Here is a 14579-nt window from a genome sequence, read left to right on the forward strand (position 1 = left end):
TCTTGGTTTACGGAAGTATGTGCAATCTCTCTCTCTCCCTTTTCAAGTAACATTTTTTATAGATCAGTTTCACTTGTTGAGACATTAGGAAGAAAAGCGGGAAAGAGATGGAGGGGGGAAAGGTGAGTGGGGGTGGGGTCGGGTGGCGATGTTTCTATTTTACTTAATATATGTGGGGTTTTGTGTCAGCGTTGCTTGTGCAGGTTCTCTGCTATTCACTTGTCTTCCTTTGGTGGTGAGAGAGGTTGGGGTTGGCCTAGGGTGTGGTTGTTTGTTTGCGGTTGGCTGTGGTGAACTTTATTTTCATGTGTGAGTGAGTGGGTGTTTTAGATCAGGTTAGCCATATTGATTTGTATGTTGTTGGTGGATTTTTGTCATTGCCTTGTTGGGCCATGTATGTGATAAAGGGGAACCATACCGGGATAAAGGCATCTTCTTCTATTTGTCCCCGTTTCAGTTTATTGGTTAATTTTTCTAGTACAGTGGTACCTTGGGTTAAGTACTTAATTCGTTCCTGAGGTCCGTTCTTAACCTGAAACTTTTCTTAACCTGAAGCACCACTTTAGCTATTGGGGCCTCCTGCTGCCACCGTGCCACTGGAGCACGATTTCTGTTCTTATACTGAAGCAAAGTTCTTAACCTGAAGCACTATTTCTGGGTTAGTGGAGTGTGTAACCTGAAGCGTATGTGTCAGGGGCTCAGGAGCAGAGGCACAGGAGAGGGAGGAAATGGAGAGCGAGGGGGAGGAATCCGAGGGAAGCACAGGAGATGAAAGTGGTCCGAGGGATTCCATGAGCCTCTCCAGCGAATCGGAAGATTCACAGAAGGGAGCGCCGATGGCCAGGGCAAGGGGGGTGCCAAGGGGGAAACCCCAGAAGGAAGGGGCCAGCGGGGACTCCCAGAGCAGCAGTTGGAAATCAGGACCAGCTTCCCCACCAGAGCGCAGTGGGGGGGAGGAGTCCCAGGCATCGGGACCAGTGTTCTCACCACCAGCGAGAGGAGATGAGTCAGGATTCACCACGCCTCCATCGGAGAGCGGGGAAACGGTCAAGAGGAAAGTTACCGGCTGGGCGCGCACGCCAAGTTCAAAGGTACAGGCGAGCGGCACAGCAGGCAGCCCAGATAGGGAGCCAGGTCCTAAAGCCCGCCGGATGGAGGGGCAAGACTCAGGGGGGTCAGCGTCAGAAGAGTCCAGAAAGGAGGAAACCCCAGGGGGCAGAAGGACCCAGAGGAGGAAAGAACAACGGAAGAGGTGGAGTAAAGCTAGAGTCTTAAACTGGTGTCTAGGAGGCGGAGACTCAGATGGAGCTTCGCCGGTCTAGCTTCTAAGACGTAGAGTTGCACGCTGCGGTTTGGAAATGGAAACTAACCTTCAATAAAGACTTTTATACGTTATTACTGGCTAGCGTTGGTCCTCTGTGAGCTGGGACCTAGAGGCAGCTCTGACAGTATGTAACCCGAGATACCACTGTAAGGCTGTTTCCTATACTACTATTTGGTACCATTGGTCCATGCTTACTCCTGACAGGTCTCTCCAGTGTCTGGCTCTGATGTTTCTGGTTGCTGAAAGTAGGTGGGTTATGAGCAGCTTTCAGTTTTCAAGACTGAACCGTTCTGGAAATTCACAAGCCCCAGAGTATCGCAGGCAGTTTTCACTGGGTGATTGTTTTATTACGTTTCATCACTGTTGCTGTGCTTTATGAAATGTGTTGTATAAATGTGTTGTATAAATAAAAGGTGGCTGAGGGGGTCTGTGCTTCTCTGTGTTCCTTCTTTGGGAGAAGCACGTTCTCAATGTGCAAAGGCGGGCGGGGGGACCTCCTTTGTGTGGGCTCTAGGACTAAGAACAAAAGCCCTGCTGGATCAACTCTGTGGCTTCCCACCATGGCCAGCCAGATACTTATGAGAAGTCTGCAAGCAGAACCTGAGACATCAGCACTATTTGATGACTCCCATCAACTGGTATTCAGAAGCATCTTGCCTCTTACGGTGAAGGTGGAATGTAGTCATTGGGCTTAATAGTCAGTGATAAACTACTGCTTCAGGATTTTGTCTAACCCGCCTTTGAAGCCATCACAGTTTGTAACGCATCACTTCCTCACTTATGTGAGTTTGTTATGTGAGGAAGTACAGTGATACCTCAGGTTATGCTTCAGGTTACAGACTCCGCTAACCCAGAAATATTACCTCAGGTTAAGAACTTTGCTTCAGGATGAGAACAGAAATCGTGCTCCGGCAGCAGCAGCAGGAGGCCCCATTAGCTAAAGTGTTGCTTCAGGTTAAGAACAGTTTCAGGTTAAGAACGGACCTCTGGAACGAATTAAGTACTTAACCCGAGGTACCACTGTACTTCCTTTCTAGTCCAACCCCCTGCAATGCAGAAATATACAGCTGTCCTGTGCAGGGATCGAACCTGCAACCATGACGTTATCACGCTCTAGCCGACTGAGCTGTCCAGGCAGACATTTCAGTTGTTCTTTTCTGAATTTTTTCCCATTCCACAATTTCCTCTTTGAGTGGACCCAGTGACCCAGAACAATGCACAGTATTCCAGATGCAGTTGCATCATAGATTGTATAACAGTGTTGGTTTTCAATGCCTTTCCTGATTATCCCTAGCATGGAATTTTCCTTTTTCACAGCTGCCGTTCACTGGGCTGGCATCTTCGCCAAGCTATCCCCCAACAAGGTCTCATTCCTCACCAGTTGCCACCCCATGGACAGATACAGTGGTACCTCGGGTTAAGAACTTAATTCGTTCCGGAGGTCCGTTCTTAACCTGAAACTGTTCTTAACCTGAAGCACCACTTTAGCTAATGGGGCCTCCTTCTGCCGCTGTGCTGCCAGAGCACGATTTCTGTTCTTATCCTGAAGCAAAGTTCTTAACCTGAGGTAATATGTCTGGGTTAGCAGAGTCTGTAACCTGAAGCGTATGTAACCCGAGGTACCACTGTATGTGAAATTGAAAATGCCCTCCAGAGAGAGGTATGCTTTTGAACTTCCTTGTTTTAAAAACCTATCCGTCGTTTTATAAATATAGTCGTCATTTGGTTTATAATCTATTTGTCCCTTTAAAATTTCGTTTCAGACTTCTCTGTACCATTTCACAGGACAGTTTATGCCTTTTAAAAATAAGTGCATCAAAACACACACGCAAATAGGTGTGTATTTATTATCGTACATATGTTTCCTTTGATTTTGTATGCCACCTTTCCTTCATCATGGAGCTCCGGGCAGCTTAGAAAAATGGCCCCCAGAAATTCAAGCCCGTACCAACCTGCTTTGCTTCAGCAAGACTGCAGCATCGCCTGCGTTTCAGACAGATGAAAGCACTAACCTCGGAATCTTTCCTTTTTTAAACATATTTGTTTATTGTGAATGTTGAAAAACATCGAATGATTGTTAACACAAAAGACGATGTGATTGGAGGGAGAGGAAATGGCAAATTACCGTCAGAGAATTGGAAGACCCTTCATCAACAATAATGCAGAACAGCTTTTGCCAACCTAGCGCCCTCCAGGTGTTTTGGAGGGTGCCAAGGGTGGCAAAAGCTGTCGTACAAACAAATGCATTCGAAAGAGGGAAAAGGCTACTCAGATGGAAATAAACACCTCCAAAGAGAGACGTCATGATTAGGAATACAAGTGAGCAGGTTATTTTTACGCCAAAGGGAGAGGGAAAAAATCTTGCTTAACACAAAAGATAATATTATTTTTAAATCAGTTATCATATACAATAAAATGCTTGTGAAACCAATAGTCTCTTTCGCAAAGATATTATTCTATGCCTTCGGTGCTGGGAGACAGTTGCTTCAACTGGGAGAGGCCTCTTTTCTATCCATCGCTTGCAGCAGATAATCCATCATCTAATGAAGACACAGAGAGAGAGGAAGAAGAATAACAGTGAGAGGGCAATCTTGACAAAAGCCGCTGCAGTGATGGGTGCAGAGGTCATACGTCCCTCAACCAGCTCCAGCCCAGTATGTTTCACTGCTGGAGGTGAAGGGCTTCCACAAACAGGAGCCGACTGGGTGGCTCCCCACATTTCAGTGGGGCAGACTAGGACTGGTAGGGGTGGGGAAGGCAGAAAACCAAGAACAGGTAGTGCCAGAGCCACCCACTGACTATTTGTAAGCAGGGCCAGATTTAGGTCTGATGAGGCTCTCAGCTACTGAAGGTAATGGGGCCCTTTATATGTCCAGCTGTCCTTTGTCAACAACAAGTTGCCGCTGTTTTTTGTGTTGAATATATGCTATATGGTAATTTGTGGACCTAACAGGTATCTAAAACCATTTGCACATAACAAAATAGGTATTTTATCAAGTAATTGTTGAACTGAAATACAATGAAGAAGAAGTATATTAATAGTGAAATACAATTAAGAAGAAGTATGTTAATAGTGAAATAATTATTAAGCTCCAACTTAAAATGATTTTTTATTCATAACAAACGTAATAATGCAAACACATTGGCATTTGGCAATAACAAAAATGCCTTTATTTGTTTTTTATATTTTGGAAATATACATGCAGGTTTTTTTCCTTTAAATTTTTTTGGGGCCCCCAAGAGAGTGGGGCCCTAAGCTATAGCTTATTTAGCTTATACGTAAATCCGGCACTGCTTGTAAGTAAGGCTGGCATTGGACAGGAGTTGGTTGAAGGCAGACTGGCAGCATATTGGCCCATTTGCCCTGTATAGACCAGCCTCCACTAATGCCAGCGCTGGTGTGACAGGAGAGCATTCTCCACCAGACCCGAGGCAGCAGGACAGAGTAGGAGGACCAAGAGTGACCATGTGGCAGCAGATATCACTGTGGTTGGCAATTGTCTCAAGAGACAATGACGTGGCCCTGTGAGGGTGAAGTCGAACCACTGCGTTAACAGCACTGAAGTGACCTCCTCAGAGGTCAAGCTTGGGCAGTGTGTATGGAGTCTTTTAATGAACTGAACAGAGTGGAAGATTATGAGTCACGGGGCTGGGAAGAGTCAACGAATATATCAGTGCTTATCTTATCTTTCGGTTGCTATTTTGTCAAGGTTGTTAACATTGTTTTATAGATTATGACCACTGTAGTACTTTGAGCAATCCTATAATATGACTTTTGTTGCGCTGTTTAGCTTATCTTTTCCAAGTTGTGACTGTAATTGTTTTACTGGTGAATTGTAATTGTTTTGACTGATGGTTTGTTAACTACGCTGTCTAGTTTATGTTGCATTTGCGGTGTTCTATTATGTTATTGTTACAGTGGTACCTCGGTTTTCGAACGTCTCCATTGACGAACATTTTGGTTTTTGAATGCTGTAAACCTGGAAGTAAATGCTTTGGTTTTCGAAAACGCCTCAGAAGTCGAACATGCCATGTGGCTTCCGTATTGAGTTTTCTGTATTGAGGCTTCCGTATTGAGTTTTTGGTTTTCGAATGTTTCGGAACTCGAACGGTCTTCCGGAACGGATTACGTTCGAAACCCGAGGTCCAACTGTATTTATTGTTTGTAAGCCACTTTGCGATTCAGTTGAATGAAAGCAGCATATTAATATACAGTGGTGCCTCGCAAGACGAAATTAATCCGTTCCGCGAGTCTCTTCATCTTGCGGTTTTTTCGTCTTGCGAAGCACAGCTATTAGCGGCTTCGTGGCTATTAGCGGCTTAGCGACTTAGTGGCTATTAGCGGCTTAGCGGCTATTAACGGCTTAGTGGCTTTAAGAAAAAGGAAACAAATTCGCAAGAACTCGCAAGACGTTTCGTCTTGCGAAGCAAGCCCATAGGGAAATTCGTCTTGCGGAACGACTCAAAAAACGGAAAACTCTTTCGTCTTGCGCGTTTTTGTCTTGCGAGGCATTCGTCTTGCGAGGTACCACTGTAATCAATCATTCAACAGATGGGGATAGTTAAGCAACTCAGGAGGAACAGCCAGGGGCTGCTACTGCTGCCCCACATCTGTCATCTGCTGCCTGACATAGCTGCCTCGCTATAATGATAACAATACCGCCCTCCACTTCCACAACATATTTAAAAGGGCATTGGATGTCAATCACCCAAAGGCCTGGTTAAAGAGGAACGTTTTCGCCGGGCACCCTTAAGGTGTATAATGAAGGCGCTGGCCGAACCATGTCAGAATAAAGTCATTACTTGGGGCTGTAGTTCATTTACTGCCGCCCCAAGCACAAATCAATCAGTTTTTCTAGAAAATTAAATCAAAATAATCAGAAAGGGGGAGCTGTTTCCCCTTCAGTATAGCAAGCTTCCCAGTACCTCATGACAGTAAGTTATTTATGTTTCAACAAGCTAAAAAGTGCTTTTGTGTAAATTGGGAGGTTAAGAATATGCTCCACAGGTAAGAGTTCCAAGATCCAGTCTTTTGCCATTTCTAGGGCACTTCCAGATTGTCACTATTACAGGATGGGATTCAATTACATACCATCAAATTCAGGTTGTGCAATTATAGTTGACTGAGAGGTCCTCACAGCCCCATTTAGGATTCTAGGTAATGCTTGAAAGCGGTTGGTTTTTTAATTGGGGAGCAGTTGTAGCTCAGTGGTGGAGCATCTGTTTTGCAGGCACAAGCTCCCAGGTTCAGTCCACAGCACCTCTGGGTTGGTAAATCCCTGCTTGAAATCTTAGAGACCCAATGCTGATCAGCAGAGACAGTGCTGAGCTGGATGGACCAATGGTCTGATTTAGCATAAGTTACCACCACAGACTTAACTGTTAAACCACAGAGCCTAGGACTTGCCAATCAGAAGGTCGGCGGTTCGAATCCCCGCGACAGGGTGAGCTCCCGTTGCTCGGCCCCAGCTCCTGCCAACCTAGCAGTTCGAAAGCACGTCAAAGTGCAAGTAGATAAATAGGTACCACTCTGGCGGGAAGGTAAACGTGTTTCCGTGCACTGCTCTGGTTCGCTGGCCACATGACCCGGAAGCTGTACGCCGGCTCCCTCGGCCAATAAAGCGAGATGAGCGCCGCAACCCCAGAGTCGGCCACGACTGGACCTAATGGTCAGGGGTCCCTTTACCTTTTTTACCTCCCCACATGTTCCTATTTTGAGGCTCAACTTGCTGACCTTCTCAGATGTATTTTCACCTCTGTTGAACCATGTTTGGCATGTTTGTTTGAAGGAAACAAACCGAAACAAAACAAACTGTGACAGGAAGCTTCCCATGTTCAAATTGTCAATGAAAGCATTGCTGCAGCAAGGATCATTCAGTTTGCAACTCAAAGGTTAACTCTGTGATCAGTAAGTCAGCTAACCAACAGGGGGATGGTGGAAGTGTTGCTTAGCAACCAGACAGAGCAGCTTGACATTTACTGAGGCAGAACACACTCTGATTGGCTGTGCAGTTCTCAGGGAACTTTCCCTTTGTGTGTTTGGCTGAATGTTTCCCTGCTGCTTACAAGGCCTGAACTAAGAAAGGCAAAATCCCTCTGCTCGTTCCTCGTCAAATTATACACTTTGTTCAGTTTGCTCAGTAAAGTGTTATCAGGATTTCTTTCCTCTCTGGACTCCATCTACATTATTGAAGTGACTTTTATCAACACAGAGATGAAGGCAAGCGTTTACACTTACGTCTTTGAGGCTGCTGTTGTCCTCTGCCTCCCAAGCGCTCTTGACAGGAAACGGAGATTCTTCCCTAAGAACCTGAGCACTTTGGTTTTCGTTCCCCTCAAGAAGCCGGAGGAAATGCTTGAATGTTTCCTCCCAGTGCAGATAGTCTCCCAGTTGCTTGGCATTATCGGGTAGCAAAGAGAAAGGTGACTCATTTCGTTCTTCATATATGTTAGGGAAATCTCCGCTGCTCTTTTTGCCCATGAAGTGCCCTGCAAGAGGAACCGAAATGCCATGAAAGTGGTGCCAAAAGTCATAGAACTGTAGATTGTCCAACCCCTGCAATGCAGAAATCTTTTTGCCCAATGTGGAGCTCAAACCCACTCTTATGTACTGAAGTTCTCACCCTGGGCCAGCAGGGGGATACTGTAGATAGTTTTCACTCAGGTCCACATATGCAAATAAGGGATTGAAAGTGACGTTCAGTGATTGGATAGTTACAGAAAATGGTTACTGTTGCGTTCTAGTGGAGCTCTATATAAGCAGGCTGGCTGAACCCTTCAGTTCAGTTCTGTTCTGGCCTGTGAATAAACAAGAGCTGTTGAAGAATCGATGTGTCGTCTGATATGTTCACCCACAACTTAACACCCACGACCCTGAGATTAAGAGTCTCATGCTCTACAGACTGAGCTATCTGCTTTATGCTGTGATTCTATCGTCCGGCAAGGAATACCTGAATCAGACAGAAGTGCATCAAAGTTGGTACCCTCATAAGAGTACCAGGCTAGCAGAGTGGTGATGGCAGCCATTGTGAAATTATTTAGGGTGCTTCTGGGCACAGGTAATCCAGTCTAGGAAGACATTATTTGTAGCTTTTGAAGCCCTACAGAAACATGCAAAAATTATGGGCTAAAATAGACATGAAAGACCTTTTCCTGACTTTAACCCTATTCCTGCCGGCCACCTTGCCACCTTTGGGCTCATCTACACTTTCGGTTGCCACGTATTTTGATCATATTGTGCACCAATTGATTTTTCTCAGGTGCAAGGGCTATCCTCATTGTCCCTCGGCTGTGCCGTATGAAAATCCGATCTTACCTGCTGACTTGTATGTTATCCGAATGCACAGAAAATCAAGAGGCAGATTTTGCTCAGTTGAGCTTCAGTTCAGTGGGTAAGGTCAAATTTTCAGAAGGCACAGCTGCAGAACAAGAAAAATTCTCGGACCCTGGGCAACTAATCAAAACACAATACGATCAAACACAGGACGAGCGAAAGTGTGGGTGAGCCCAATGATGACCTCCCCCAAGCTGCTTTCCCCCACCACAATGTCCCTGAAAAAGACACATATATCTAGAGAGCAGGAGGAGAAAAGCAGTGTGAGGGAGGGTGATTTTGATGGCTGGTGGGGAAAGGGTGAAGAGCTTCCATTTCTCCAGCAACTTGTCTGCTCAAAAGCAAAGCCTCTCTTGGAGCTTGTTCTAGTTAAATCAATGTTACTTGCAACTACATATGTAAAGTTCTGTTGGGATGAGCCGTGTTCCCATCATATCATTTCTACTCTCCGGAATAAACTGTCACCTGTCTCCAGGCAGGCAGTATCATCTCCTGCAACTGCAATAGGTGCTGGTGGCGTCGGGAGGTTAATACCACCATGTTAAGGGGTTTGCAGCCAACTATACTTATAGGTAGTCTCTCTTTGCCGGATTCTATGCTTGAAGTTGCATGACAGGGGTGTCATGACAGACACCACACCAAATTATACCAGGTGGCAAGCAGGGCCACCACAACTGCAGAGATACCTGTAGGCAGTCTTCATGGACTGTTCAGCACTCTTAGATATTTTGTCACGCAGTCATGGGCGTGAGAGGAATTACTCTCAAACAGAGAAAAGCCACAGATTCACAGATGTGAACCAATCCTGTGATTTCCTGGTTCCCTCTCTCTCTCTCTCTCTCTCTCTCTCTCTCTCTCTCTCTCTCTCACACACACACACACACACACACACACAACCCTCTTCTGTAAATCCATGCACTCAGTTATGGAAGACTGGAACTGTCTGCATGGAAGAAATATGTAATAACATGAATGAACCGTCTCAAGGAGAAAAGCAAAGAGGCGGCAGATACTTGTGCATAGTACGATGTGTGGAGGAGGAAGAAGAGTTTGGATTTGATATCCCGCTTTATCACTACCCTAAGGAGTCTCAAAGCGGCTAACAATCTCCTTTCCCTTCCTCCCCCCCAACAAACACTCTGTGAGGTGAGTGGGGCTGAGAGACTTCAGAGAAGTGTGACTGGCCCAAGGTCACCCAGCAGCTGCATGTGGAGGAGCGGGGAAGCGAACCCGGTTCATCAGATTACGAGTCCACTGCTCTTAACCACTACACCACACTGGCTCTCACTGGATGCTACAGATAAAGGGGGAGGTGGCTTAGAGAGATCAATGCAATATTTCGCAAGCTATTTTTAATGGGGGAGGGCTATGGCAGAGCAGAACATTCCAGGTTCAATCCACAGCATTTCCAGCTAGAGCTCAGAGGACCTATCTCTGAAAACATGAAAACAGCTGCCAATCAGTGTAGGCAGCACTGGGTTAAGTGGACCAGGGCTCTGATTGTGCATAAGGCAGCGTTCTGTCTTCGTAATGGCAGGAGAGACAAGACATCAATTTTATAAGATGTAGGGACCAACTTGTCAGGGATCCTATTGTTCATCTAGTACAGGGGTCTGCAACCTTTAAGACAAAAACAGCCACTTGGACCCGTTTCCGAAGAAAAAAAAACTGGGAGCCGCAAAACCGGGAAGGTGACGTCAGGACAGTGCGTGACTAACGCACGCACCGCCCCCATGCGACGTCACAGCCAGTACAGCGCCCGCCACAGTGGGGAGTGTCGGGGCGCACAATGCGCCTCCTCCCCTCGCTAGTATCCGCCCCGGAGCCACGGCAAAGGTGTAAAAGAGCCACATGCGGCTCCAGAGCCGCGGGTTGCAGACCCCTGATCTAGCACAACCTTTGCTCCTTACAATAGGATATCCTGAAACTAAAGTAGCTCTAGCAGATGCCAGTGCAATGACAGCCTAAGAAAAACCCTGATAGTTTAGACCAGGGATCTATCTAGTCCCGCATCCTGTTTCCAACAGCGGCTGGCTGGCCAGATACATGAATGGGAGGCAACAGTGCTCCCTGATTGGTTTGTCCTCAGCACCTGGTATTCAGAGCTATACTCTCTCTGTCAATGGAGATTTCATTTAGTTCTCCTATGGAGATTTCATTTAGTTCTCCTATATCTTAATAGAAAACTCAGTTCTCTTGAGTTTAGAACCCCATGTAGCTCAAATGGCAACACCATCCACAGTTAATCAGTATGTTTTAGCAACCCCAAGTACCTCCCTCCCACTCAAAAAAAAAGCTTGAGGGGGGGGACCCAAGTGAGGGGTGTTTAATAGCAGCCGACTGAGGACCAAAGATGTTCAATTGGCACAGAATAGAGTTGAGGAACAGGAAATGAAGGAGCGGGGAGGAATGGAGTATCCTGGCAAAAGGCATGATTGGCTGGGACATTGAACAGGTGCACTCCACACTGCAATGTTTTGGTGACCTACTTGTCAGGACTGAAAAGACCCAAGGGATGGCATTCTTCTCCTTCGAACCGAGTGGCGGTTATGACTACAGGGTAGCAAAGCCCCCCCCCCCAAAAAAAATAAAAAATTAATGACCTGCTGTGTGAAGTCGCAATTTCTTTTCCAAAACAGGAAAATAAAAATCAGTAGCAACGCATCTGTCTGCACACGGAATAGATTGACACGAACAGGATGGAGGGGATGGCGCGGGAGCGAGGCAACCTAGAGGGGATGCTCACTGGAAACGGGAGGCATTGCGTCGCCAGGTTGGGTACCAAGCTTGGCTGGGAGGAAAATGATAACGGACGGATGGATGCTCTCCAAGCCAGCTTTTCAAAGTTGGGGAAAAGTACGAGATCCCTCCCTCCGTCCCTCTAAAACTCACTCTCCTTCCCTCCGCTCAACCCTCCCCCTGCAGCTCGCTCCCCCTGCAGAAACGGCAATTGTAAGCTCCTCACGGCAAAGACCTCGCTCTCTTTTCACTTTCCCTCGGGGCTGATGCTCCACTGTCAAGCGCCAACCGCGGCGTCGGGGTGGGGAGAGAAAGCGCGCGCCACACACACACACACACACACACACACACACACATTTGGCGACCGTGGGCGCCCAGGCGCAATTCGTGCGTACTCACCCACAGCCCAGTGGCTGCCCCGGGGGTAGACCTTGGCCATCGGGGACGCCCCCTCGCTGCCTTGCAAGGGCGCGGCGCGGACGCCACGTCCCTCCAGCAACAGCGCAAAGGCGAAGAGACCCAGGAGCGAGAAGAGCCCGCGGGGCTTCGGCAGCAGCTGGAACTCGGGGCGCGCCATGGTGCGTTCCGGGCTTGGCCTCGACGGGGCGGCTCGGCGCTCTGCTTGCTCAAGGGCAGCGGCGAGTCGCGGCGGAGACTGAGCGCGGCGCTGCTTCTGCCTCCTCGGCCGGGACCTGCCTTTATATGCAGGCTGGGCGAGGTGGCAGGAAAGGTCAAGCCCTTAACGCCTCCCCTCGAGGGCGCTGCTGGAGCAGCGCCTCTCCGCCCGCCTGACTGGCTGGCTGGCTCGACGGCGAAAGCGCAGCCCATCGCTCCTCCTTCCTCTGACGCCCACCCGTCCAGCCATCACTGCTTCAGTGCTACCCTCTGGGGGAAGGTTCCCCCACCCCACTCTCCCCCGCCCCGTCTGTGGCTTCAGCAGCTGCACGGCGGGCTGACAGCACCAGTCTTACAGGTAAAGCTACCCCACCACCACCACCGCTCAGATTCAAGGATGGATAAAACGGCACCTGGAGAACTTCTGCCTGTTAGAAAACAGCGCCCGTCAGAAATATGAGAGCCCCATGGCAGGCGAGGGGCGGGATAGCAATTCGCAATAATGCCAGAAGGGGTGGCGTCAGCTCCCAAAGCTCAGCCTTGTGAAGTCCTCCTAAAGAAGAGGGTGCCTCTGAAACAGTGCAGAGTGTCGTGCCCCACTCACACAAGCAAGCGCTTACCTCTAGAAAGCGGGGGGGGGGGGGCTGTCCTGTCAGAGAGAGCCTGAGGAGGGAGGAGACCCCTGGTATAGGGTGGTATAGAAATGATGATGATGATGATGATGATGATGATGATGATGATAATTCCAGCTGAGGTATATCAAGGCTTTGCCCCAGACTAGATTTCAGTCCTGAGATGCTTAAACTCCTAATAAATTGGAAGTGTTCCTCTGAACATGTGCCAAGTGCATTTCTCTGACTTCTGAGGGGAAATCGCCCACTGCAGGTAAGAGTGTATTGAAAGCTAAGGGCTTCTTCTTTTTTAAAAAATAATAATATTTATTAACGTTTTAAAGACTGCAAAAGAAAGACAAAGAATTAAACAAAACAATACAATACAATACAAAAACAAAAACACCACACAACGCCAACCCCCAAACATTAAATTAACAAAACCAAACAAACACAATTTAAAACACATCTAATAAGTTCAGTATCTTAACTTTCATTTACTTGTTTCAACGACCTCCTCACACCTCCCTTTTTGTATTCCACTTTAATTAACTGTTTCAGCAATTCCTTTCCATCTTCCTCTGTTTTCTGTCCTGTAATTTAACATATTCTAACCTTATTTTTCCCTTTAATATATAATTGTCTTAACATATTTTAACTTTATTTTCCCTTTAATACTCTAATAATCTATTTGTACTTAATTCCTTGTAACATTTCTACTAAAGCCAAATAGCTCCTTTCCAACATTTTTCTAACACTCATTAATTTTACAATATTTTTATAAATAGTCTTTAAACTTTTTCCAATCTTCTTCCACCGACTCTTCTCCCTGGTCCCGGATTCTGCCAGCCATATCCGCCAATTCCCTATAGTCCATCAACCTGGTGATCTTCTGTCCGATGCTCTTAACTCTTTTCCAAGTCCCTTCTGCAAGTCTTCTTCATATTTATACATGAACTTTACTTTGTCTTCCACTGATCTTATTTTCATTTTCCTTCCTTTGAGGCTAAAGAGTAGATCTCGGGGAAATTCCCACCTAGAGATGAAAGCTAAGGGCTTCTGTCCACTCTCATTTTAGCAATAAGTGCTGGGAGGAGACCAGTGGTGTAGCGTGGGGTGTGGGGGTCCGTGGCCCTGGGCACATTGTTTTGAGGGGGCGCAACCAGGTGTCCCACGAAAGGCTCCCTCATCAAGGTTGGAGCTGCAGGAAGGGACGCTGGGGCTCAGGAACAGGACCTTCGGGCCCTGGCTCCGGGGTGCAAGAGAGCTGCGGAGGCAGCTTCCTCCCATGACAGCCCAATTAATATTTAATGGGAGGGACTTGAAAAGGGCAGGTGCCATGACACTAGAAGCCTGATTTCTGTATTGCGTGAGATGGGCATCCTGATAAGGTGGCATCTCCGGGAAGCCCTCACCTGCAGAGTGCAGTGGCGGATTGGGTATTTTAGGGGGGGGGGGAGAGATCTTACAGGCATCATGATCCCAAGCTGTATAGTAAAACCAGCACTTCGAACTTAGTCTGGTAGCTAGTTGACAGCAATTTAATATATATATATTATGGAGGCACCCCCCCACCTCCCAACAAAACAGTCCAACGAGGGCTGAGTATTCTCAGTTGTCCTGGAATGTGCATGTCAGTTAGAAAAGGGAAACTGGAAATTGTGGCAGGGGTGAGAGATTGGGATGTCCTGTTTGGAGGGAACAGTTCACTGAACAGGAGTTTTCCTATTTGGAGGGAGTTTACACTGCAACAGTTTGTTGCAGATCACACTTGCCTTTCTTGCTGGGAAAGCATGTATGTAGGTTTTCCCATTTACCAAGCCCACCGCCAGCTGCTCAATATTGTCCCCTCTGCTGAATGGTAGGGAAGATGCCCGTAGCTCAACATAGCTCATTCCTTCCATGCTACATAATGTCTCAGATGCAGCCCTAAGTAGAGATTTCTGGTTCAGAATGA

The 14579-nt window shown here is 47.2% G+C and overlaps 1 protein-coding gene across 1 annotated transcript; it reads right to left on the reverse strand.

Moving 5' to 3' along the window:
• Nucleotides 1-3345: 3345 nt before the first annotated feature.
• On the reverse strand, nt 3346-12187 carry GRP (gastrin releasing peptide). The gene is made up of 3 exons (XM_081881727.1): nt 11796-12187; nt 7563-7813; nt 3346-3864 (listed from the first exon to the last, which is right to left on the reverse strand). The coding sequence occupies exons 1-3, from the start codon at nt 11971-11973 to the stop codon at nt 3811-3813; spliced, it is 483 nt and encodes a 160-aa protein (XP_081737853.1). The 5' UTR covers nt 11974-12187; the 3' UTR covers nt 3346-3810.
• Nucleotides 12188-14579: the final 2392 nt, after the last annotated feature.

Source organism: Podarcis erhardii (genome assembly GCF_964252035.2).
Source record: "Podarcis erhardii genome assembly, chromosome: 11".
NCBI lineage: Eukaryota > Metazoa > Chordata > Lepidosauria > Squamata > Lacertidae > Podarcis > Podarcis erhardii.

Bases quoted from the DNA above. Each gene is read 5' to 3' on its own strand.
- GRP (XM_081881727.1), bottom strand. From the start codon at position 11,973: ATGGCGCGCCCCGAGTTCCAGCTGCTGCCGAAGCCCCGCGGGCTCTTC. The intron at 7,814-11,795 runs GTGAGTACGCAC...TTCCTCTTGCAG, and splicing joins GGGCAGCCACTGGGCTGTGG to GGCACTTCATGGGCAAAAAG. The intron at 3,865-7,562 runs GTAAGTGTAAAC...TGTCTTCATTAG, and splicing joins ACAACAGCAGCCTCAAAGAC to ATGATGGATTATCTGCTGCA.